Genomic DNA, 23,696 nt, shown 5'->3' on the forward strand with positions numbered 1-23,696 from the left:
GTCAAGACATTTTTGAGATATGCAAGTCTGAAGTCTATGAAAAGTCTTCTCTTTTTAACATGAAATACAGCTTGGTCTAAAAACTCCAAATACAGTTTTATTCATTTGGCCTCAGTGACTATTACAGCCTTGAATACTTTGGCGGGAGGATGGAATAGGAAAGTTGGATGTTAATCTGGAGAATTTCACTATGAATATTTGAACCTCTGATTATTCCACAGATTCTTTAGTGACGTTTATAAAATCTGCAAGGTCTCTGGATACAAATTTCATAAGCAGCAGAGAGATTCCAGGGCTGGGGTGCATCTACTGCTGCAGTCAGGACTTCTACCTAGTGAATTCCACATACCCCACACCAGTTTCATTTAGTAACTTCTGTAAGGTTTGCAATATTCCTATTTTATACCCTACAGAATCATGATATTATTGGAGAGAGGGAATGTACTTTGTCCCCATAATCAGACTCCTGGCTGCAGTGCTGATGAAAGAGAGGTATGAGTGCAGAGTGTATATTCTGGATTATTCCCTGGAGCAGAAAGTTAACAACCCCTGAGAGCTGCCCTTCGTTGTTCCCCTTTAATAAATTTCACATGGTGAGCCCTACGACTTCCAGAATGACCCCTTCTCCAGTGGTTATCTGAGGAGTGCACAAACTTGGTAACACTGAGGCTGCACTGGATACTTCTCAAGAGCATGGGGCCTAAGCATACATTTAAAAATCAAACTGGAATGCTCAAACCCACAATACTTGTATCTTCTTTGATAGATAAATAGTACTTGCTTGGTTATCTGTTTCTCACCAGCCAAAGTAACAAAAAAATTAATCGCATGTGAGCAAGACAAGCAAGGCAAGGTTGTTTTTTTGTTTTTTTAAACACAGCTAAATGGTCTTGAGCCAGTCAGTAGTCTCTGAGTCAGCATTCAGCTTGGGAAAGATCTTTGAGGAGCCCAACACAAAGGGAACAACCATCCAGCTTGTGTGCAGAATCCTCCACAGATGCACAGTGGCCTGCCCTGTCCTGGATGCCCCAGGCATGGTCAGTTTTGGTGCAGGAAACCACACCACACCTGAATCTATTAAGCTGGCTCCCAAGATGATGAGGGAGCCTAAAGGCATCTAGCCATTCCTCCAGCCTGATGATTATGTGGGAGTTCTTGATAATGGCAGAGACTCTCTCCTGTCTTTACAGTGAGCTAATGGGATTAACTGGGTAGGGAGTGTTCACCACTATCCAGACAGGATTTCTGCTATGCAGTTGGCGGCTTGCAGGGTGTGCATCCTATATATCACGGGTGGGCAAACTTTTTGGCCCGATGGCCACATCTGGGAATAGAAATTGTATGGTGGGCCATGAATGCTTACAGAATTGGTGCAGGAGGGGGTGAGGGCTCTGGTTAAGGGTGCGAGGCTGGGGCCAGAAATGAGTTCAGGGTGCATGGAGTGGGGCTGAGGGGCTTGGGGTGCAGGAGAGCGTTCTGGGCTGGGTTCAGAGAGCGGGAGGGGGATCAGGGCTGGGGCAAGGGGTTGAAGGCTCTGGGCAGCGCTTACCCTTTCTCCGGCTCCTATGTGAGGTGCAGCCCAGCGGCTCTGCACACTGCCCCATCCGCAGGCACCGCCCCTGCAGCTTCCATTGGCTTTGGTTCCCAGCCAATGGGAGCTGCTGAGGCAGCATGCAGAGCAGAGGCCCCTGGCTGTCCCTACAGCATAGGAGCTGTAGGGGGTCCACGCTGCTGCTTCTGGGAGCTGCGTGGAGTGGTCCCTGACCCTGCTCCCTGGCTGGAGCACCAGAGCGAGGCAAGCCCCACACCGCACAGGGAGCTCGAGGGCCGGATTAAAACAGCTGGCGGGCCCGTGATATTGGCCGTAGTTTGCCCACCCCTGCTATCTATCCCTGAACACTGGCAAAGGCGGCACTAGCTGTCCTTTGGTGATCAGTCTGTTGGCTGCAGGCTGACACCAGCCCTCAGGTGGAGGACTATTAGGCTGGCTTCAGGGGGCCAGGTACCGTTCTCGTGGTACGGTTAAGCTGCGTGTCCAGGAGCCTAGCGTGGGCAGAGTTCAACCCACTGAGCAGCAGCGAGGGAACCCGGAGAGCAGGCAGCGCCGGGCCCTCAGCATGCGGCCTGGGCAGCACGTGTCCAGCCCGAGCATGGCAGAGTCCACCAGGCGGGGTGGCCTGGCACGGGGGGTTCGGGTGGGCCTGGCTCCGCCTGCGTAGCAAGGGCCGCGGTAGCCTGGCAGGGGCCGGCCCGGGCAGGGGCGGGACCGCGGGCCCGGAAACAGCTGGTCGCTCCCGCCCGGAGACATGAGGTGAGCAGCCGGCGCCGCGGCGCGCGCGCGCCTCCCAGGGGGGGTAGAAGGAGGGGGCGTTGGTTCCCGGCGGTTGCTGTCCAGGCCGCGCGCAGCCGCCGCAGGAAGCGCGGGGAGGTGCCCCCGCCGCGATGGAGTTCTCCGAGGAGACGTTGAGGACGCAGCTGGTTAAGGTGCGCGCGCGCGCGCCGGGCTCCCGCCTCCCCCCCCCCCCCGTCGGGCTGGGTGGGGGCGCGTGGGAGGCGAAGGGGTAAAGGCCTGGGAGGGAGCGGGCATCAGTGGGCAGGGAACCCCGGCTCACCCCCCCGCCGAGTGCACGCGCACCGCCGGCTCCCCTCCTCCCCCCGTGCATCCATCTCCCAGTCCCCCTAGTGCAGGGGTTCTCAGACTGGGGGTCGGGACCCCTCAGGGGGTCGTGAGGTTATTCCATGGGGGGCGCGAGCTGTCAGCCTCCACCCCAAACCCTGCTTTGCTTCCAGCATTTGTAATGGTGTTAAATATATAAAAATGTGTTTTTAATTTACAAGGCGGGGGTCACACGCAGAGGCTTGCTATGTGAAAGGGATCACCAGTACAAAAGTTTGAGAACCACTGAGCTAGTGCAACTGCACCCCTGCTCACCCCTACATAAGTGCACCCTCCACCCAGCTCCCCCGTCCATATGTGACCCCCCACTCAGATGCCCAAGTGTACTATTTTCTGCTTATTTTCCCAATGTAGCTGCTAGTTCATTGAACCAAAGTGGGGCTGCTGTTGTATGATGCTTGTCGCTTAGGTGCCTGTGTTGGGGTGTCAGTTCAAATTTCACATGATCTGAAGCACCATATCTAAATCCTGGAAGTGTGAACAGTCTCAGATCCGCAAAATTGTTGGGGAGGATAAAGAATCTATAAGGCAGCCTATGGAGAGGGTGTGGTCCAAAGGAAGTAGCTGAAGTCTGGTTTTGCAAAGGCATTAACCCTCACCGATAATTATATTCATACCACATTTCAAACTTCAGCAGTTCCTGCTGTAAGTCTACCTTAAAATGTGGCTAGCTTTTTTTTTTTTTAAGAAATGTTTGGGTTTTTCCTCTACCCTCACCCAACACAACCACTATATGGATTTTGCTCCACCTCTCCAAAATAATTCACTTATGGACAGAGACTAAGCACATAAAATTTCAATCCAAAAGGTGAATTTTTCAGATACTTTAATATGTTTGTGAGAAACTGGTTATGAAAACCCTTTAAAATGTGAAAACCATTATAGACTTTGCTGTTAGCAAACAACGTAATTATTTGGCTTCAACTTTTTCAAATATATTGTATAAATATATAATTGCAGATGTTAGTATGCTCATAAGATTATGCTTGCCATGGAGCAATCTGTTTAAGAATTAATTTAATGGCAAAACTGTTAGTTATAGGTAATTATTAGCTGCCTCCTTCTGCCTTCTCTTCTCTTATTCTTCCCTACCTATCCTGTGCAACCAAAGAAGTAGTCCTTTCAAGTTGAAACATTCTTTTTTGTTTTGTATACAGTATAAATTCCGGGACCTGACCATAGAAGAACTGAAAAATGTTGTTAAGATCTATCCAAACTTCAGATTCTCCATGGACACATACAGTAAGAATCTGATCTAGTTACTTTGATTGGTTTTTTTTCGACAGTTAATGATTGTTTGGAACTCTGACTTTTCATAGGTTCTCTATCTACAATGAAATATATCTAAATTACTGTCATTTTCAGTTTGTCTTCCTCACTTTGTATCATGTGATATCATGTGATTTTTTTTTTTCAGGAGTTCATTTCCTACAGTACTTGTTGTAAGTTACCTTCAACAAACTAATCAGTATATTTTTTTAAAAAAATATATAAATTGTAACACATCAGTGATTATACAAATTGGTAATTTCATGGATTCCATCTTATTGTTCCAGTTCACTTAAGCAAATTTAAACATAATTTGATGGATTTACATTGTTAAAAGTAAATTCCTGAATCCCCCCACCCCCAGCAAGAAGAAAAGTCCTATTGACACAAGCCTTACAGAGAAGGAAGAAGAGCAGAGGCCCCTTTTTGGAGGGATATGCAAGCTGATAAAGCACTGTAACTTGAGACCACAATGGAGAAGGTCAACAAGATGCACATAAAGTTTCCTTAGTTGTGCAACTGTCATTAAGCTTCCAATAAAGAGTGATACCAAAGGAATAAATAAAGTAACATTCTGTTTTAAAAAAAGAAAGGGAGGGGGGGAAGGTCACCTGTGTGTGTTTAATTACTAGGTGTAGTATCTAAGTACAAGGAAATAATCTTTGCAGTCACATTTCACTGGTAAATGTTCATTTTCAGCATACATCTGAGATGTTGAAATCAGTAGTTATTTAAATGTGGAATGAAGCAGTATGGGTAATACTTAGAATTTTGTATTTAAAAAAAAAATCCTCTAACCACTAAAAAAGAAAAAACTTGTTCTCAATTTCAGCTTTCAAAGACGGATCCCTTAAAGACCTCTTGAATTTCAGTGGCACTATTCCAGTGAAATATCAGGGTAAGGTTAACAACTGATAGACTGTATTTTCTATACCAAAGTCAAATACAATGGTAAGACATTGTGTACATTTAACAGTATATCTTCCTGATTAGTCACATAGAGTCTTGGAAAAGGCTTCTAATTTAGTACTGCCAAGAAGGCAGAGATATCATTGTTTCCTTTTCTAAGATGGGTGACCTGGAGAGTCTCCATGTGCCACATAAGAGTTGGATTAAGATCTCTTTCTGGATAACTTGGACTGGGCTTGAAAAATCCACTTGCTTTGGTCATCAGTGTCTGGGGTCAAAGCTATAATTTTTGTTTTGTTTTGTTTTTTTAAAGATAATTTCCATATATGAACATAGTGTAAAATGATCCAGTGCTATCTTCCTAAATCTGCAGATAGACAGCTCCAGTGCCTCTGCAGCTTGCTGCAGCAATCACTAATCACCAAAGCAGGGGTAGTCAACTGGCAGACCCTGGGTCAAAAATGGACCGCCAGACTCTTTTGAACAGACCCCAAAATCTTTTTATTTACTTATTATCATCATCATTATATTTTTTTAATTTTCTCTGCAGTCTGGACTATACTTTGACCAAGAAATTTGGACCTTGACAAAAAATAGACTACCTCTGGTTCAGAGTCTTGGGGGAAGGAAGAAACTATGAGGAAAAGCAGTGGCTGGCACTAGAACCATTGTCTGGGTTGGAGGGAACAACTTGCACAAAGGCTGAGGAAAGAATAGCTTAGCGGAGATCTCTCCTCACTCTTGCAGTAGCCAGGAGGCCGAGAGGGGAGAAAATGGAAAGTAAGAGTGCTCTTCTCCTTATGATCAGCCAAAGGATTGGAGTGTGAGCTCACTTCTAAAAATACTTTTAAGTAAAGTTGATTGACAGTTAAATTCTGTACACCAATGTTTTTTCATTTAAATTTCTGGGGTTAAATTGCGCAGATTGGCTTTAGTAGTGGGGATGGTCTCGTGGCCACCTTCAAACAGGATTACATTAATGTGAACCAGGAACCTTTTAGTTTGTGCCTGGAACATCTACATAGAGGAGTTACAACCTTTGTAGTCCAAACTGCGGGGCAGTGTAGATGCCCTAAAAGTTGACATACTCCCAGTTTCATACCTTAGCTTGCCACACACTAACCATGTAGACAAGCGCTCAGTTTACCTAAATCAACAGTAGCCACTTCTATTCCAAAATAAGAGTGCCCTCACATACACTTGCCCTGAAATAACTAACTACATATTAGAGAACTGATTTAGTTAACTAGGTGAAAGACTGTGTAGATAAGCCCTTAGTCCTCAGGCTGGTGGGTGTTGGGTAAAGTCTTCATGCCCTGTGCTTGGATATGCAGTGTCCTCAGATAATTAGGACTCTTCCTTCAACTTGCAGTCTTTGAAGTCTAAATATAAAGCACTTAATAGAGTCTCCTCTCCATTAGCTCTCTGTTTCCAAGGTTATATAAACCCTATAAAAGTAAATAGATTGCTCTAAGAAGTTCCTTTGTTCTGAAAGTCAGACTCATTTGCTGGTAGAGCTCTGTAAAAGAAGTGCTTTATATTTGACAGGATTTCAATCAATGATACTTAATATACCAGGTTTGGTAGGGATAGTATAAATCAATAGCATAAATAATCAAAGTAAATAAAGTGCTATATTTTAAGGAAAACCGAACACACAATCATGATTTCAGTATACCTTCAAAATGCGGAGGTCATAACTCTTTTTGTTTTGTGTCTAACAGGTAATTCCTATAACATACCAATTTGTTTGTGGATTTTGGATTCTCATCCTTTTGCTCCTCCCATTTGCTTGCTGAAACCAACTATAAACATGGAAATCTCTGTGGGAAAACACGTAGATGCACGTGGCAGGATATACTTGCCCTATTTACAAAACTGGAGCCATGTAAGGAAAAATAAATTCCAGGAAGAATACGTTATATTACATACAAATTAACACTCATTTTTTTCTCTTCTCCTACATTTGTTAATCTTAAAATGTACAGTCAGTGACTATGCAGACAGAAGCAGAAGATTGTTTCCCTTTAAGCAGTAGCCTTCAGTAGCAGTAGAAAATTTTCCTACTTTTAAATTGAGGAAAAAAGGGGATTAAACTTGTTTCTGTTAGAGAGAAGGATAAACCAAATAGAGATGTTTGACACATTTTCTTTTAGTGTTGTGAACAATGTCCAGTAACTGGGTAAGCTGAGGTTATATTTAGCAAGTGCAGTTTTTCAGTAAAATTATAGTAACTGATATAATAGCCTTATGTCTGGTATAGATATTATTGCAAAATCGAAATTGATTGTTTTTCTGGGGATGACTTGTATAGAAGGTCCAAAAGCAACTTTAGTTGCCAAGTGGATTTCTTTTATGAAATGCAGTACATAGGTTACTTTAAACATGTGGCTGTCAAGCCATAAAAAATAATTTAATGAAATCTGTTTTGTTTTTTCAGCTAGCTTTTTAAGATAAATAAAACAAAGCTGTTGAGGGTTTTTGGAGGGGGAAGAGTGGGGGTGAGGGGTGTCATTTTCCTACTTAATGAGGAAATTTCTTTGGGAATCTGTACCTGGTAATTACTGATTCATGCCCAGTCCTTACTTAGCTAAAAGGTCCATTGACCTCAATGAGAGCTTTGTCCAAATAAAGACCGCAAGATCGGGCTCTGATGCAGCTGGCCTGAAGCTTCTCTAATGAGTTTTGTTTTTCTTCTTGCTGCAAAGTAGGCTATGTTTTTTCTACAGGCTTCTGCTGGTATGGGTGTGAAGATCCATGATTTGTGACCGACAGAGCTGTGCCAGCAGAAGTCCCTACTGTAGGCACAATTACACTGACAAAACTCTTTAATGGTATAGCTTGTTTTGCTTGTGGGGGTTAGTTTTACTATACTGGTACAAAGGCTTTGCTGGTTTACTGTGTCCACACTGGGAGTGCTTTGGCAGTAAGGTTATGCCTATACCGATAAAGTGCTCCGTGTAGATATAGCCTTAGCCTGTATTTAGTAATATATGCTACTTTATCAGAGGCTTTCTTATGTCCAATAATGCTTCAAACAACCAATTGAGTTGGTGTTTGGTATCTTTAATTCAGTCTCTATATTCTCCACTTTTCTAATCCATACTCCCATAGTCACACATTTATATTTGTATTAATAAGGTATTAAAAATAAAATAGAAATATACTCATGGGCAGTGCTACTTTTCCTCTATCTTAAAAGTTGGTTTGGGTGTGTAAGGTTGATATTTATAGTTTGGCTAAATTTATACAGTGACTCTTGACACCTTGTGATAAATTACTGCAATTTAAGGGCATGCTGTTTTATCATGATAGCTAGTAAAGATTGTAAGTCTTCTCCTATATGTATGTGTTCCAGCCAAAGTCAATTATCATTGGATTAATCAAAGAAATGATTGAAAAGTTTGAGGAAGAGCTACCTCTGTATTCAGTATCATCTTCCGATGAAGCCAAGCAGTTAGAACTGCTATCCTATATTGCAAAGATAACTACAGGTGTGTAATTTTTCAGGAGATCTGAATCAATATCAGTTTTATCTATGCTTTTAGTTATTTTTATTTTATCTTTTCAAGGTGGACAATAAATATTACTTAAACTTGTAGTAGTTACATTTTCCTAAAGCTCATTATTTTTCCTTTACCTTAAATTACTTTCTGACGGCATAGCTGATTTACATGTTCTCTTATGGATAATGCAATTTAAAACCGTCTTTCAATATTTTAAAAACACTTTCTGCAGTAGTATACATTGGTGCATATAGTAGTATTAAAGGGATTACTATTATTTGTATTGTGGTAATGCCTACAGTTGCCAACCAAGATTGTACTAGAGCAGGGGTGGCCAACCTGAGCCTGAGAAGGAGCCAGAATTTACCACTGTACGTTGCCAAAGAGCCACAGTAATACGTCAGCAGCCCCCCAACCAGCTCTCCACCCAGCGCCTCCCGCCCACCGGCTGCCGATCAATGCCTCTCCACCCTTTCCCACATCTGCTGATCATCTGTGTGCTCAGGGGTGGGGGGGAGGAGCGAGGGCATGGAAGGCTTAGGGGAGGGGGCGGGAAGGGGTGGAGTGGGAGCAGGGCTTGTGGCAGAGCCAGGGGTTGAGCAGTGAGCACCCCCTGGCACATTGGAAAGTTGGCACTTGTAGCTCCAACCCCGGAGTCAGTGCCTATACAAGGAGCCGCAGGTTGTCCACCCCTGTACTAGAGGGCTTACCTATATGGAGCAGCAGTGCGGTGTGATTTCTAAAGCACACTAAAGTGTTGCACATTAATTGGTTCATATAGACCCCTGCTGGTGTTCACTAAATACTGCTTAGTGAGCTTTAATGTTAGTACTGTTTCAAACAGTGCAAACATAGTACTAGGGAATCCTAGTACACACCACCAGAGGTCTACGTGGACCAATTAATGTGCAACACTTTAGTGTGCTTTAGAAATCACCCTCCACTGTAGTCCACATTACTACTCCATGAATTCAAGGCCAGACAGTGTACAAAGCAGTTCAGAGTTTTTGTCCCAAATATCTTAATCTAAACAAACAAGATGGACAAAGAGTAGCAGGGGAAATGGAAGGTGTACAGAAATTAAATGCGTTGCCCAGGGTCACACTGCATTTCAGTGGCAGAGCTGAGTACAGAGCTGGGGGAGCGTGGTTAATAGAAAAGGCGTCTATTTGAATTTTTTTCCTTGCTGATAAACTTAATTTAAATGTAAATTGTAAGAATATAATTCTGTGGAAAAAATGTCTTACTCAATGGAAGCCTTGAAAAATTAGTTTCCATAGTGTGATCAGCATATTGGAAAAAACAAAGTAATTTGATTGGTCGGACCCAGGCATTATCTTTCACATTCAGTACATGTGTTTACACTGTCTTATAAAACCACCAGCTGTGATTGATTGGTTTTTTTAAATTTTAGGTGAAACTGACATGAATTCAAAGACGAGGGTGGGTGGACAGAAAAAAGATGGAGGCTTTAACAAAGTTACTGTGATTGGAGCAGGAGATCTTGGCATTGCTTGTGTACTAGCAATTGCAGCAAAGGTACTTACTCATTTTTAATAGAATAGCTATTAATATTGTCTAGTGCTGTTCCTATAATGATCTCCAACCTAGTTCTTAGTGTATTTAAAATACAAAAACAATGACTTCATTTTAAGTGCTTTTAATAATTTGTGATGTTGCTTCTTTAGTTTACCTTTTTCCTATTTAAATATATTAAACTAAAAAGATAACATGTACACATTTCAAATTTAATCATCCTTTATGGGGTCCGACAGTCAGCTGTTTGTTATAAAACATCTTACTGTTGAGCACAGATTCTTCAAACTATATAAATTTGTAGTTAAGGGATATTGTCAAGGTTGTGCCCTAGATATTGTGGAGTTCTCACAGTGTGTGGTATTTCTGTATGTGCTCAGTATTTGAGCACAAGAGTCAGAGTTTTGGCCTTAACTTTGAGTGTCTGAGTGTAACCCTCCTAAGGTGGGTTTTGTGTATGTGGTTTAATATACTATTTGGTAATGGAACTACCAACACAGATGTCCAGTTTTCCATTTAACATTACACAATCATTGGTGATTTGGGTGTGGGCTGTTTTGGGGGGGTTTTGTGATACAATTAAAATTCTTTTTAAAGTGAGATCAAATCTCAGAAGCATCTTTTTATCAGAATAAACTGCATTTTATTCTGTTGCAGAGCTGAAATATATTTATTTGTACAGGGTGCTGCAGACCAGGTGGTTCTCTTAGACCTCTCAGAAGGAGCAACAAAAGGAGGAACAATGGACCTGGATATCTTTGCTCTGCCAAATGTAGAGATCAGCAAAGGTACTCATTTTTATATTGTAGTGGAACATATTACTGTATGTTCTGTATTTTTATTTTGCTGTATACTTATATATTTATTTACTTTATGGGAACTAGATCACCCTAGGGAGTGATAGAATCTTTCATCTCTGGTCATTAATTTAAATTCATTCTGGGTCTTTAAACACCCATTATCTTCAGATAGTTTCTCACCTCCTGAAGTGGTGTGTGCAGATTAAGACTGTGAAATGCTGGTGGCATGGTCCAGGGAAGCTGGTAATGCTCTTGTCCAATACTCTAATCTGCTCTGTTTTTAGAGGCTTAGATCTCTTGTGCTATCAATCAGGCACCTTCTAGCTGCATTCAGTTCATTTACTAGATATATTTTGTAAGATACATTGGTTCTTTTTTAGTCCATGTTCCACCTCATGCCAAGCCACCAGAACAGACTCTTTGATACAGTGTCAGCATCCTTGACTCTGAGCTAGAAGGACAAAAAGAACAGAAGCCCCTATGTGAAAGAAAGAAATGAGGATAAAGATCTTCACCAAGAATCCAGGATTATCAGGATGCAGTGTTCAGATTCTATAGTGATGGCCCCAGTATAAATACCTAGCTAGATGGGGGTTGGAAAAAGGAGAGAACTTCTTTTTTAGAGATCCAAATAATAATGTCAGGAGAAGGATGCTAGTTTTTACTTCTTAGTTTCTTAGCAAGGTATAAAGAAATAAATATCAAAAAGCTAATGTAATATATGCTACCAATGCCCAGTTGTTAGAGCAGGAGCCTGGGAGTCCAGATTCCTGGGTAGTCTTCCAAGCTGTGCATCAAGCTCTGTATGATCATGGGCAAATTGAAGCCTCAGGTTTCCATCTATAAATGGGAATAATGTCAACCTTGCATGGTTCTATGAGGCGTAACTAGTTGTAAAATACTTTGAGATCCTTGGATTAAAGGTACTGTAGAAGGGGGCAAAGTACACTCATATTATAGGCAAAGCAGTTCCAAAACAAAGCTCTGTATACACTTTCAACACAATAGATCGGGGATGGTGATACATAAAAATATCCTTGTATATCTTTCTAGTTCAATTCTACTGTAGGAAAAAAGCTGTTAACTTAAAGGCTCTTGCGGAAAGGTAAACGAAATAGTTGTGTGTTGAATTGAACCTATATGTACTGGTTTTAGTATGGGTCATTTAAAACATTTTTGTGCCAAGTCTATCTTGACATATCTATAATTTGATAAAATGAGACTTTAAAAAAAAACCCTCAAATTTTTTTTTTATGTTTATCAGATTTTTCTGCTTCTGCTAATTCAAAAGTGGTAGTGCTCACCGTTAATTCTCTGGGTAATGCTCAGTCGTATCTTGGTGTCATACAGAGCAATGTGGATCTATTCAGAGGAATTGTCCCAGCAGTAGCACATTATAGTCGCAATAGTGTGCTGCTTGTCGCATCTCATCCAGGTTTGTTGGTATTTTACATGTATCTGGTTTTTTGTTCTAATCTATTTAAGGAATATCCTTTTGCCTGATATACTCTGCTGAGCAGGGAGCCAGCACTCCTAAATTCTAATCCCAGTTCTGAGATGGACTCCCTCTTCAGACTTGGGCAAACCACTATATCCGTGTGTTTCTCTATATGGAGAGGCAGTTGGTAAGATGTTGTCTTAAGCATAGTTGAGATAAAGGGGGGGAAATGATATTATTTTGTATATCAAAAGTCTTCTTGCATATGTTTTGTTTTTGTCTATTGTTTAAACCTCATTTTATCTAGAGTCTTATGATATGTCCTCATTTTATCTAGAGTCTTATGATATGTCTATCTACTGTAGTCTTATGGTATGTCCATCTACTGTAGCACCTTGCAAATGTGTTAGTGACAAGATCTCTCTCTCTTTTCCCCTATGCTGTAAGGATATATAAACACAATATGATCAAAACTTCTGTTTGATAGCCCGTTATGTTACCTTATGTTAAATACTTAGCCCCTTGTTTGTTTGGAAACACATTCATGATCATAAAACTATCATGATTCCATGATCTTGTGTCAGAACTCTAAGTAAGTTGGGAAGGAAGAAGTAGACATGAACCTACCCATCCCCACACACTTAAAACATGTTACTATAACATATTAGAGCAATTCGAAAGATTACCTTTTGCTCTATTCAAAACGGAACGAGGAGGAGACATTTGTGAAATGGAAAGAGAACTAAACTTTAAGGTGGGGGCTAAGTTTTTTGGGGTGGTGGTGGTGAGAGAAATTATTTGAGTTTCTGACATCTTTTCTTAATATTTTATTTGAGCTATGACATGATTATTTTCAAAGCCTGACTCATTGTTTTAGAAATGAGTAAGCTGCTGATAGTGTCCTGTATGCTTATACTTTGAGTTATAAAATGTTCCTGCTTTTGTTTCTTGAGTGTGAATTATAATTTGCTGTTGTGTTGAATTTGGGAGTAATTCTGTATGTTTTCAACATACTTTTGTCCCATGTTTAGTGGAAATAATGACTTATGTATCATGGAAGCTGAGTGCATTTCCTAAAAGCAGAGTTATCGGAATTGGTTGTAATCTAGACACTGAGAGATTCCAATATATTATCACAAACTTGTTGAAAGCACAGACTGTAGGAAAAGAGGCTTGGATTATCGGCGAACGAGGGGAAGATAAAGGTAAACTGATACATGATTATGACTTTGAATTTAAACTGTTCTAGAAAGGGGGGGAAAGACACATCCTATGGAGAGTGTTAGTGTTTACAGCGGGGGGGCAAACTGCGCCTCAGCGGCCGTATCCGGCCCTCCAGATGTTTTAATATGGCCCTCGAGCTCCCGCCAGGGAGTGGGGTTTGGGGCTTGCCTTGCTCTGGCGCTCTAGCTGGGGAGTGGGGTCCGGAGCTTGCCCCACTACACGCGGCTCCCAGAAGCAGTGGCATGTCCCCTCTCCGGCTCCTACGTGTAGGGGCAGCCAAGGGGCTCTGCACACTGCCCCTGCAGCTCTCATTAGCCGGCAGCCCCAGCCAATGGGAGCTGCAGGGGCAGCGCCTACGGACAGGGCAGCATGCAGAGCTTCCTTCTGGGAGCTGCTTAAAGTAAGCGCCGCCGAGAGCCTGCATCCCTGACTCTCCCTTGCACCCCAAATCCCTGCCCCAGCCCTGATCCTCCCTCCCACCCTCAGTCCCAGCCCAGAGCACCCTCCTGCATCCCCAGCCCCTCATCCCCACCCCAGAGCCCAAACCGCCAGCCAGAGCCGCCCCACCCTCCTGCCCCCAACTCCCAATTTTGTGAGTTTTCATGGCCCGCCATACAATTTCCATACCCAGATGTGGCCCTCGGGCCAAAAAGTTTGCCCACCCCTGGTTTACAGGGTGTCCCCCAAGATTCTAGAGCAGGATGGGAGCAAACAAAGATGCTCTCTGTGTGTCCCCAAATGGGGAGAAATGTACAGAAGTACAGCCTTGATTGTTTATTTGGTATAACACTAAATTACATTAAAGATATTGAAGAGGGAGGACTCTTTTTCAGGGAAGGGAATGCATGGGGGTAAAAGTATGTGGAGGGCTGTCAGTACTTCAGAGAATACCATGTTTTCAGAGGTGCTGATCCCTGACTCATATGGATGTTCACAGTAGCTGTGGTTGCTCAATACCTTTGCAAACTGGCTGTAGTTGATTTCCCAAAGTGCACAGCAGTGACAAGAATGGAACCCAGGAGTTTTGGGTCTAAAGCAGGGGTGGGCAAAGTTTTTGGGCCGAGGGCCACATCTGGGTGGGGAAATTGTATGCAGGGTTGGGGTGTGGGAGGGAGTGTGGGGTATGGGAGGGGGTGTGGTGTGCAGGAATGGGCCCAGGGCAAGGGATTGGGGCAGAGGAGGGGTGTGGGGTATATGAGGGGTCTCAGGGAAGGGGGTTGGGGTGCAGAGTGCAGGAGGGGTGCAGACTGCGGGAGGGAGCTCAGGGCAGGGGGTTGGGGTGCAGGAGGGGTATAGGGTGCGACAGGGCTCAGGGCAGGGAGTTGGGGTGCAGGAGGGGTGTGGTGGGGGCTCAGAGCAGGGAGTTGGGGTGCACAGGTGTGCAGGATGTGGCAGGGGGCTCAGGACAGGGAGTTGGGGTGCGAGGTGCAGGCAGGGGGCTTAGGGCAGGGAGTTGGGGGATGGGGTGCAGGGGGGGTTCAGGCTCTGGCTCGGCGCCGCTTACCTAAAGTGGCTCCAGGGTGGCAGTGGTGCGCACCGGGGCCAGGGCAGGCTCCCTGCCTGCCTGCCCTGGCCCCATGCCACGCTGCTCCGGGAAGCAGCCGGAACCACATCCCTGCGCGGCCCCTGGAGGATGGGGTGGGGCACAGGGCTCCATGTGCTGCGCTTGCGACGCCTCCGGGTACCTCCCCCGAAGCTCCCATTGGCCGCAGTTCCCTGTTCCCAACCAATGGGAGCTGCGGGGGGCAGTGCCTGGAGACAAGGGCAATGCACCGAGCCCTCTGCCCCCACCGCCCCCCCCCAAGGATGTGGTGCCGGCTGCTTCTGAGAGCGGTGCGGGGCCCCTGGCACCACGGTGGGGGGGAGTCCTGCGGGCTGGATCCAAAGCCCTGAGGGGCTGGATCTGGCCCATGGGCTGTAGTTTGCCCACCTCTGGTCTAGAGGAAGGTAGAATTGAGTTGAGAGCTCTTTACAGAACTGGATACAGTGAGATTTAGCTTCTCCCTACGTTTAAAAAAAGTGATGTATGAAGGATAAAGTAATTAAAAAACCAAACAAACTAGGCTCTTTATCACATCTGCTTAAACTGCTACTCCACATAGAAACGTCAAACTTTAATTCACGATTGTGCGGCATCTGCTCCTACACAATGCAGCTACTGCTACCTTTCTGTTAAGTGTCAGGGTTTTTTTCCTCTTAAATTGAAAGCCATGCAGAGGTGGTAATTTCTTCAGAGGAGGGTTATCTCCCTTTCTCCTTCCAAAAGTTGTCCTCAAAATAATGAAATCAAATTTTTGAAAAAGCAGTTAGGTTAAAAAACCAAAAAACTAATATGGGCATATCAGAAATGTAAACTGTGAAGCATTCTGTAATGGAGATATGAGTATATGTGAAGAATGGAAATGGCAGCTAAACTTTGGGGTAAACTAGGCTGCCTGGATGTTAGACATTGATAGGCCATGGTGTTTCATGGACAGGAGATAGAAAACAATGTACTGTTTTTAGAGTAATTTTTAATGAGAAGTCTGTTTAAAAATGTCAGTAACACTTTACTAGTATACCTTTCTGACTCATAGTGAAAGTTGTTCTATCAGTGTTTTCATTGTATGGCTCCTTTAAGTCATGACTTCCAATTGAAATACAAAAGACTGATTTATAAGGAATCAATCATAGATTTAATTTGTACAGTAGGTTTGTCAGTCTTCATGAATCTGGTCTCTGTCACACTTCAAAGTATCCTTGATAGCTTATTGTAGTAGGTGGCTTTTCAACTGACTTGTCATTGCCAGCTTTCCTTCCATATGTTAGGCTAAACAATAATATATTTGTCTTTGAGTTCAAAAGAACTGAAAACATTATACCACATCAGATGCATTACACATTGAGGCACATTGGCTCCCTCTATTCTCTGCCAATCCTGATCTACAGGACACAACTAAGGATGAGAGAATAGCTTGGTCTCCATGGTCCATTTATTCCTGAGGGTCTCTGCTGAAAGTGAATATAGTAGTTTTTGTGATGATATTTTTTAGTTTGGATAACTGTCTGCTAAGAACCTGATACTCAGATCTCAAGTTTAGGATTACCTTTCATCATGCTTGCTAAATCAAATGCACGCTACTGTGTAGGATGTATTTTCCAGTTACTTTACAGAAAAGTCTGAGGGGAAAATATTTAACCCAAATTCTGCAATAATTGGACTGAACAGAAAGGTTTTACCCAAAAATTTATTTTTCTTTTGGCAATATTCCTATTTGAAATTATGATAGTGGGGACTGGTTGATTTAAGGGAATTAGTAATAGAGTACGGACCTTTCACCTCTAGGTTACTTCAGATCCAACTTGAGTTGACAGAAAACTACCACCTGACAGCTGTCTGGGGGCATATGTAAAATGAATGGGTAGGTTCAGTCCTATTCTTCGTAGATAAGTTTCCATACCAAATGTGATCTTTTTTTGTGACACTTATCGTCCCCCTTGTGTGTGGTTTAAACAGAGATTAAATGGAAATGGAGACTGAACTAGCCTCTTGCCCTTAAAGTTAGTCCCTTTAGAGGGTTTAGACATGCTGGCAGGACAGTGTGAGCAAGCTTGCATAGCTATTTTCTGTGCTATGTAAGGCTGTCATCCCAATAATATTCATCAGCCTTGTGGATGCGCATACCCACCCACCCTGGTAGCAGCATCATGCATTAAGGGCTTGGGGAAAGACATGAAATCCAAAAGTTTAAGTTGTAGGTAAGGTTATAAAAGCGTATTAAAATTTAATAAAGGAGATGGGAGTGAAAAAATAAGACTACTGAAGCTGTTTTAAAAAAAACAGGAATGCTGAGAAATTTTAAGATAAAACTTATAGTTTTTTACCTGTATCCCTTCTCTCTTTGCACCAACACTTGTGAGACAGTCTTTTACCATATGAGACTAACAAATTTATTTGAGCATAAGCTTTCGTGGGCTACAGCCCACTTCATCGGATGCATAGAATGGAACATATCGTAAGAAGATATAGAGAGAGAGAGATACACATACAGAGAAAGTGAAAAGATGGAGTAAGAGGCTAATTAAGATGAGTTATTATCAGCAGGAGAAAAAAACTTTTGTAGTGATAATCAAGATGGCCCATTTAGACAGTTGACAAGAAGGTGTGAGGATATTTAACATGGGGAAATAGATTCAATATGTGTAATGACCCAGCCACTCCCAGTCTCTATTCATACCCAAGTTAATGGTATCTAGTTTGCATATTAATTCAAGCTCAGCAGTTTCTCGTACGAGTCTGTTTTTGAAGCTTTTCTGTTGCAAAATTGCCGCCTTTAAATCTGTTACTGAGTGGCCAGAGAGGTTGGAGTGTTCTCCTACCGGTTTTTGAATGTTATGATTCCTGATGTCAGATTTGTATCCATTTATTCTTTTGCGTAGAGACTGTCCGGTTTGGCCAATGTACATGGCACAGGGGCATTGCTGGCACATGATGGCATATATCACATTGGTAGATGTGCAGGTGAACGAGCCCCTTTCATGTTCTCTCTGTGTGTGTGTGTGTGTGTGTGTGTATGTGTGTGTATATATATATATATATCTTCTTACTATACGTTCCATTCTGTGCATCCGATGAAGTGAGCTGTAGCCCATGAAAGCTTATGCTCTAATAAATGTGTTAGTCTCTAAGGTGCCACAAGTACTCCTGTTCTTTTTGCGGATACAGACTAACACGGCTGCTACTCTGAAACCTGTCTTTTACCATATGTGTCTTAACATTGACAATAGAAGCCACAGTCTACATAGTGTACTTACTAATGCATAACAACAAATTCTGTTAAACCCTTATGTGAAGCCTTTTTTTGAACAAGTTTCTCCAGGCCAGTTCTGCCATAGAATTTAGAACCTCAGAAAGACGCCAGACTGCCCTCAGGGCCTGTACCAGTATACACTTCAGAAAATCCAGTTTAAAACTTTATCATTCCAATATTTTATAACATTGACGAAAGTTTGTTTTTAATTTGATTTAGTGCCTGCATGGAGTGGTTCTAATTTAGTAACATGTCATCAAACTGAAGGAATAGTGAATGATAACTCTCAGGAGCAGTTGGCAAACAGGTAACAATACTGTTACAATAGTAAACTTAAATTCACACCAACCTGTTACCAGAATAGTAGAGGTGTTTTTTTCCCAATCCGCAGAGTTCAGAATCTCTGAATAATATGACTTTCCTTTACTACTATGAGCAAGTCTGCTTTGAAACTTTCAGGTCATTGGTATACCTTGAGTATATAGGAAAAGACTATTTTTTTTTAGTTCTGAATTTTGTTTTTCCAGTAGCTAAATATAGTTAAGTGATAATGTTAATAGAATAAGTGTGTGCTCCTCTAAACTGTTTGCAACACTTACACTAAAATGCGTTGCATCAGCATTTATTTGATGCAGTAAACTAGGCTGTTCATAATCCTAATACATGACACTTATTTAGTACCTTCCCTCTGAGGTTCTTAAAGCACTTCTTAATCAAGAATACACTGCAGTGAACAGGGTATATATTTAACATTGCTTTTCATAGAAATTAGGAAAATGTCTGCCATGATAACTTTTATTAATTTAGCAAAATTTTACCATTTGCATGGAGAAATTAAAAAATTGTGATCTTTGTAGAATTGGGAAATAAAGCATTGCTTTAGAATGCAATTTTTAGAGAAGTAGACAGCGGTCTTCATATGCTATGCAATACTTTTTGTGTGTTTATGGAATACTGTATGTCAAACAAAACATGGTAACTGAAGAAATTTCTAAAACCACATTTTTCTCTGTTATGTAGAGCCATGGAAGTTCTTAAGGGAAAAGGTCAAAAGTCCTGGTCTGTTGGGCTGTCAATAGCTGATCTGATTGAAAGTATACTGAAAAATAAAAGAAAGATTCATTCCATATCAACTCTGGCAAAGGTAAATATGGTATTAATTTCATATATTTTTCTATTGTGCCTTTAATCCTATTACTCATGTTAATTGTAGCCGTATATAGACTTTAGTCTTGACCAGCCATTCTATAGACACACTATTTTAGTTACTTTATTCTTACAACAGGCACCCAGCTTTTAGGATCCATCTGAAAATGAGCAAAAATCAATTACTGCAATTACTATAGTGGACTTTCAAATTATAGGAGTTGAGAGATGCAACATGTGCAGTGCTGGTGTCCAGCTCATCACTGATCAAGGCTATTAACACAGTTAGTTTTGGCAAAATAACAGGCAGACGCGTCATTGTTCAAAGTGCTTAATGTTGAATGCAAATCTCCCCAAAGGCCAAACATCTTCAACTCCATTTACAAGAATCCGATGCAGATTTTCTCACTTCTATATTTGTCAAATCAGGAGACAAACTTTTCTAGTTTCTCATTTTCTAATTAGGGAAGAGAGGATATGCTTGTATTTGACAAAAACAGAATCTCAGACTAGATTTTAATTAAACTTCATTCTAAAGGACTTAATTAAAGCAATATGTTGTTTATATTAGAACACACTGTGGAAACATTTTTCTTTAGTGACAAGGTCTGTGAACTTCCTATGTTGGTGACTGATCCATTTTGTGCTTGAGATTGCAAAGGCTTGTTTGTGTTTCATTATGTACATAAACTTAATTTCTTCTTCTCATCATGTGAACATTTTAGCACTTGTTATGTGAAATAGCTATTCAGGTATGGGAGTGACTAATAGTGTCTTGAGATGAACATAAATTGTACAGACACTATGCAAGATTCGAACAAAAATCTAATTTTATTTTGAACAAGACTTATAAAATTTCAACTAATTTTAGTTGCAGAATGTTGATGATCTATTACTAAGATTTTTTAAAAAAGTAGAATTTTTAATCTACTATACAGTATTATAAATAACAAACTAAGCTATGCTTGTCAGCTAAACAAAGCATGTCTTGTGATTTAATTATCCTTGCTTATATAAAATTGTTAAAGTACATAATTTTGTATTTTATAGTGGGCATGGGGAATGGAGATTAAAGTTGTTTTTATGTACATTCTTTTTGTCTATTTCAGGGGTGTTGCAATATAAACAGTGAAGTATTTTTAAGTATGCCATGTATTCTTGGAACCAATGGGGTGACTGAAATTATCAAACCACTGAAGGAGGATAAGTTGGTGGCAAAGAAACTGCAAAGCAGTGCAGCATCAATTCATGACCTTCAACAGCAATTGAAACTGTAAACACAATGGAATCATGCCATATCTGCTCATGAAAATGCTGGGTTTGCTAAGGGAAAATGTTTCCCTGGTAGATATAGGTTTCTGCAAACAGAAGAATTATCATTTCCTTTCAAAACTGCCTCACTCCTTCAAACCATTAGTTAAACTATGTAACAGAGAACATCACAAAATGGAAAGCTTTTTTCTTTTTTTAAAAAAGCTGTAGCTTTTGTAGTCAAAATGAAGAGATAATCTACAACTGTGTTTTGTCAAAATTTATGTAACTTTGCCTGCATTCTTTGTTACTAAGCTATGCACTATGTAGGCCTGATTTTCACATTCACTATGTTTCCGTTGTGCCCTCTGCTGGGACAAATAGGTTGTAGAGCTGACTTAGCAGTCTATCTGGAAGTGTGTCTAGTGTAGGGAGAATCCTTGGGTGGTGTAGAGCCACTACAGAAGCAGTATGTCACCTCCCTTGTAACCTTCAGTGTAGGGGGCATGACTAGAACACCATTGCACTCCAGCTTTTCAGTGCAGTAAAGGATTGACTAAAATGATCCTCATGCTTAGCAAACACGATAAAGCACTTTAATTGTTTTCATGTAATTGAACTTGACACTAGAACACTGCTAGGAAAAATGGGAAATATTTTTTTAATGATACACCTTTGAGCTTGAGCTTTTGGGCATTGTGTACGAATGCTGTTGTATGTTCATTTAATTGTCTGAGCTTTTTTCCTAGAATTTTTCTCTATTCTAATTGTTTTGTATGTTTTACAGCACTTTAGGTGCTTTTATGCTATATGTTTTAGAAATAACTTTTTTGTTTTAAACACTAGAGGTATGCCAACAAATACACCATTGGTACAGATACTGTACACAGTGGTGAGGTGTTTATGTGGGGGGAGGTGGGAATAAAGGACAATCTTACAGTTGAGTAATATAGAAGTAAATAAGACTTGGAGGCATAATTAATTCATGGAAATATATGATTCAAAGCCCATTGATGTCAGTGGGCTTTGGATCAGGTTCATAAGGAATAAAGTGACTGGGAAAGGCAACTGAATCTGAGTAGGGAGACACTCCTGGCTGACAAGGGTGAGGGGTGTACAGAAAAAGCAGGATACTAGTGTTTAAAATAAACCAAAAAAGAATGCATGTTGGTACAAGTGGTTTTATCGACTTCTTAAATAATCTTTGCTTGTTCATTATGTTACACTCCTAAAAGAAAAGTAGTATAATTCATCTTGTGAGTAGACTTTAGTATTCAGTTGAATACTAATGATACCAAATACAGTAAAGGAGAAAATGTGGACCCAACTCTTAAAAGTGCTGGTATGTATTTCTTAAAATACCAGTGCAGCTTTATGTTGGTAAAGACACAATATATGAATGAATTAGAGTGATGATACACTTGCTTGTGCCTTACACTTATACCTCAGAAAGGGCCCAGTCTTAAAGAGGCTTAGTACCCTCAACAACCTTTTGGGCCTGATATGTATCACTTACAAGTCCAGTTTCCATTGTGATAGATGGGGGCACGATCTAGCCCATTGACATCATTGGGAGTTGTGATCTTCTGAGTGATCTCAGGATTGAGACCAAAAATAGGAAAACTACATTTTCCTTAATGGGACCACCATTCATATTGCCCGAGCATTTTTTTAATGATTTAATCAGTGATGGTTTGTAAATAGTTGTTATTATGATAGAACAATTGAGCTGGTTGTTTAAACATAATTGAGCACTAGTCTCTAGCTGGACTGGTTTTCTTTGTAACTTAATATCTTCATGAATGAGCAATAACTAACTTTTCCTTAAAGTGTGGTGCATTTAAAATTGTTCAGAAAGAGGGCTACACTTAGCTAGAATAGATCATCTTTGTACCTGAATGTTGTATCTTATTTTGTTAAAAGCTGCAGTCCTCTTATAATTTGTCACTTTTTAGGATAAATTGTATTTAGCACTCATAATTCAGAAATCTGATCTAATTTTTAAATATATTAAATGCCATTGTTCAGACATTTCCAATTTTTATTTAAAAAGAAGGGATTGCAGCTTTAAAAATACATTACATGGCACTTTACGTTGTTGTAGGAAGGAAATTGTCTAAAGTCACTTTTAGACTAATGGCACTAAAAGGCATCTGTTGTATGACACTTATTCTTGTTCAGAAACAGTGGGGAAAAATAGTGTTTTAGATGCACAAAGTACTTGTAAGACGTGGCCTGCTATTAAGGGCCTCTAAAATGAGGATTTTAGTTGGCCAGCCATTTCCAGTATCCTAAACAGCTGGTGTGTTGCTGCAAAACTCTTAATGTTGATATCTAGGTTCAGATATGCTGAATTCATGTAATTTGTATATTGCACTGTTTTCCTGCTATTCTGTTTTTAACTTATGGTTCTTATGCGTTGATGGTGTCACGAAGTATCGAGTCGTTGTAATCTATATACTGTGCTTTCATTCAATTCTGTTTTAAATCATGGTTCTCATGTCTTGTGGTTCTCAAGATCTAATGATTCTTGTTATGCCTCTAAATGAATTACTTACGCGAAGGCTGTTCTTGGAAAAATTAATCAAAACTGCAGTAGACAATAGGAGGACTTTAATAGTGATCATGCGCTGTCCAAGGTACCATTCTGAAGGGTCTCAACTAAAGAAACACATCAGGCACCAAGATAATAGGAGATGCTCATTAACTCTAATATTATGTTATGGTAAGTATGCTCTTGTATTAAAATATTAATCATGAATCAAACAAAATGCCATTTGTAACTACCTTTGTAGTGAATGCAAGAAATGTCTTGTTGCTTACATTACGGCTGTCAGCAATAAGCTTCATCCGTACGCTGTTAAGAAGTGGTAGTAGTAAAGGATGCAGAACGCAATACCTATGCTGTCTATATATTAGTCTCTTCTATCTTATGGACTCATTTATGTGTAAAATTTACTATGCACTCATGTGCTTACAGAAGGGGCCACTCTCCTGGTTTGCCCCTGTGGCTTAAAGCGGGGTTAGTCAAGAGGCAAACTGTAGGCCAAATCTAGTCCACCAGCAACTATTAACAAAGATTTTAGGGTCTGTTAAAAAGTATCTTTTTTAAAAAATAAATTTTTCTTTTCTTGTTCAAGAAATTTGGAC

General features: G+C 41.0%; 1 protein-coding gene across 5 annotated transcripts; it reads left to right on the forward strand.

Annotated features, from left to right (window-relative positions):
• Nucleotides 1–2,261: 2,261 nt before the first annotated feature.
• UEVLD (UEV and lactate/malate dehyrogenase domains) lies at nucleotides 2,262–23,046 on the forward strand. 5 transcript variants are annotated; one of them, XM_043549922.1, is made up of 12 exons: nucleotides 2,262–2,311; nucleotides 3,835–3,919; nucleotides 4,779–4,844; nucleotides 6,580–6,743; nucleotides 8,214–8,349; nucleotides 9,776–9,900; nucleotides 10,580–10,685; nucleotides 11,962–12,132; nucleotides 13,167–13,340; nucleotides 18,369–18,456; nucleotides 19,170–19,293; nucleotides 20,405–23,046. In XM_043549922.1, the coding sequence occupies exons 2-12, from the start codon at nucleotides 3,907–3,909 to the stop codon at nucleotides 20,570–20,572; spliced, it is 1,335 nt and encodes a 444-aa protein (XP_043405857.1). In that variant the 5' UTR covers nucleotides 2,262–2,311; nucleotides 3,835–3,906; the 3' UTR covers nucleotides 20,573–23,046. The 5 variants fall into 5 exon arrangements, with proteins under 5 accessions (XP_043405857.1, XP_037755599.1, XP_037755600.1 ...); XM_037899671.2 differs by having other exon boundaries at nucleotides 2,278–2,484; XM_037899672.2 differs by lacking the exon at nucleotides 2,262–2,311 and adding an exon at nucleotides 2,921–3,485.
• The last annotated feature ends 650 nt before the right edge of the window (nucleotides 23,047–23,696 follow it).

This window comes from Chelonia mydas, chromosome 6 (assembly GCF_015237465.2).
Source record: "Chelonia mydas isolate rCheMyd1 chromosome 6, rCheMyd1.pri.v2, whole genome shotgun sequence".
Lineage (NCBI taxonomy): Eukaryota > Metazoa > Chordata > Testudines > Cheloniidae > Chelonia > Chelonia mydas.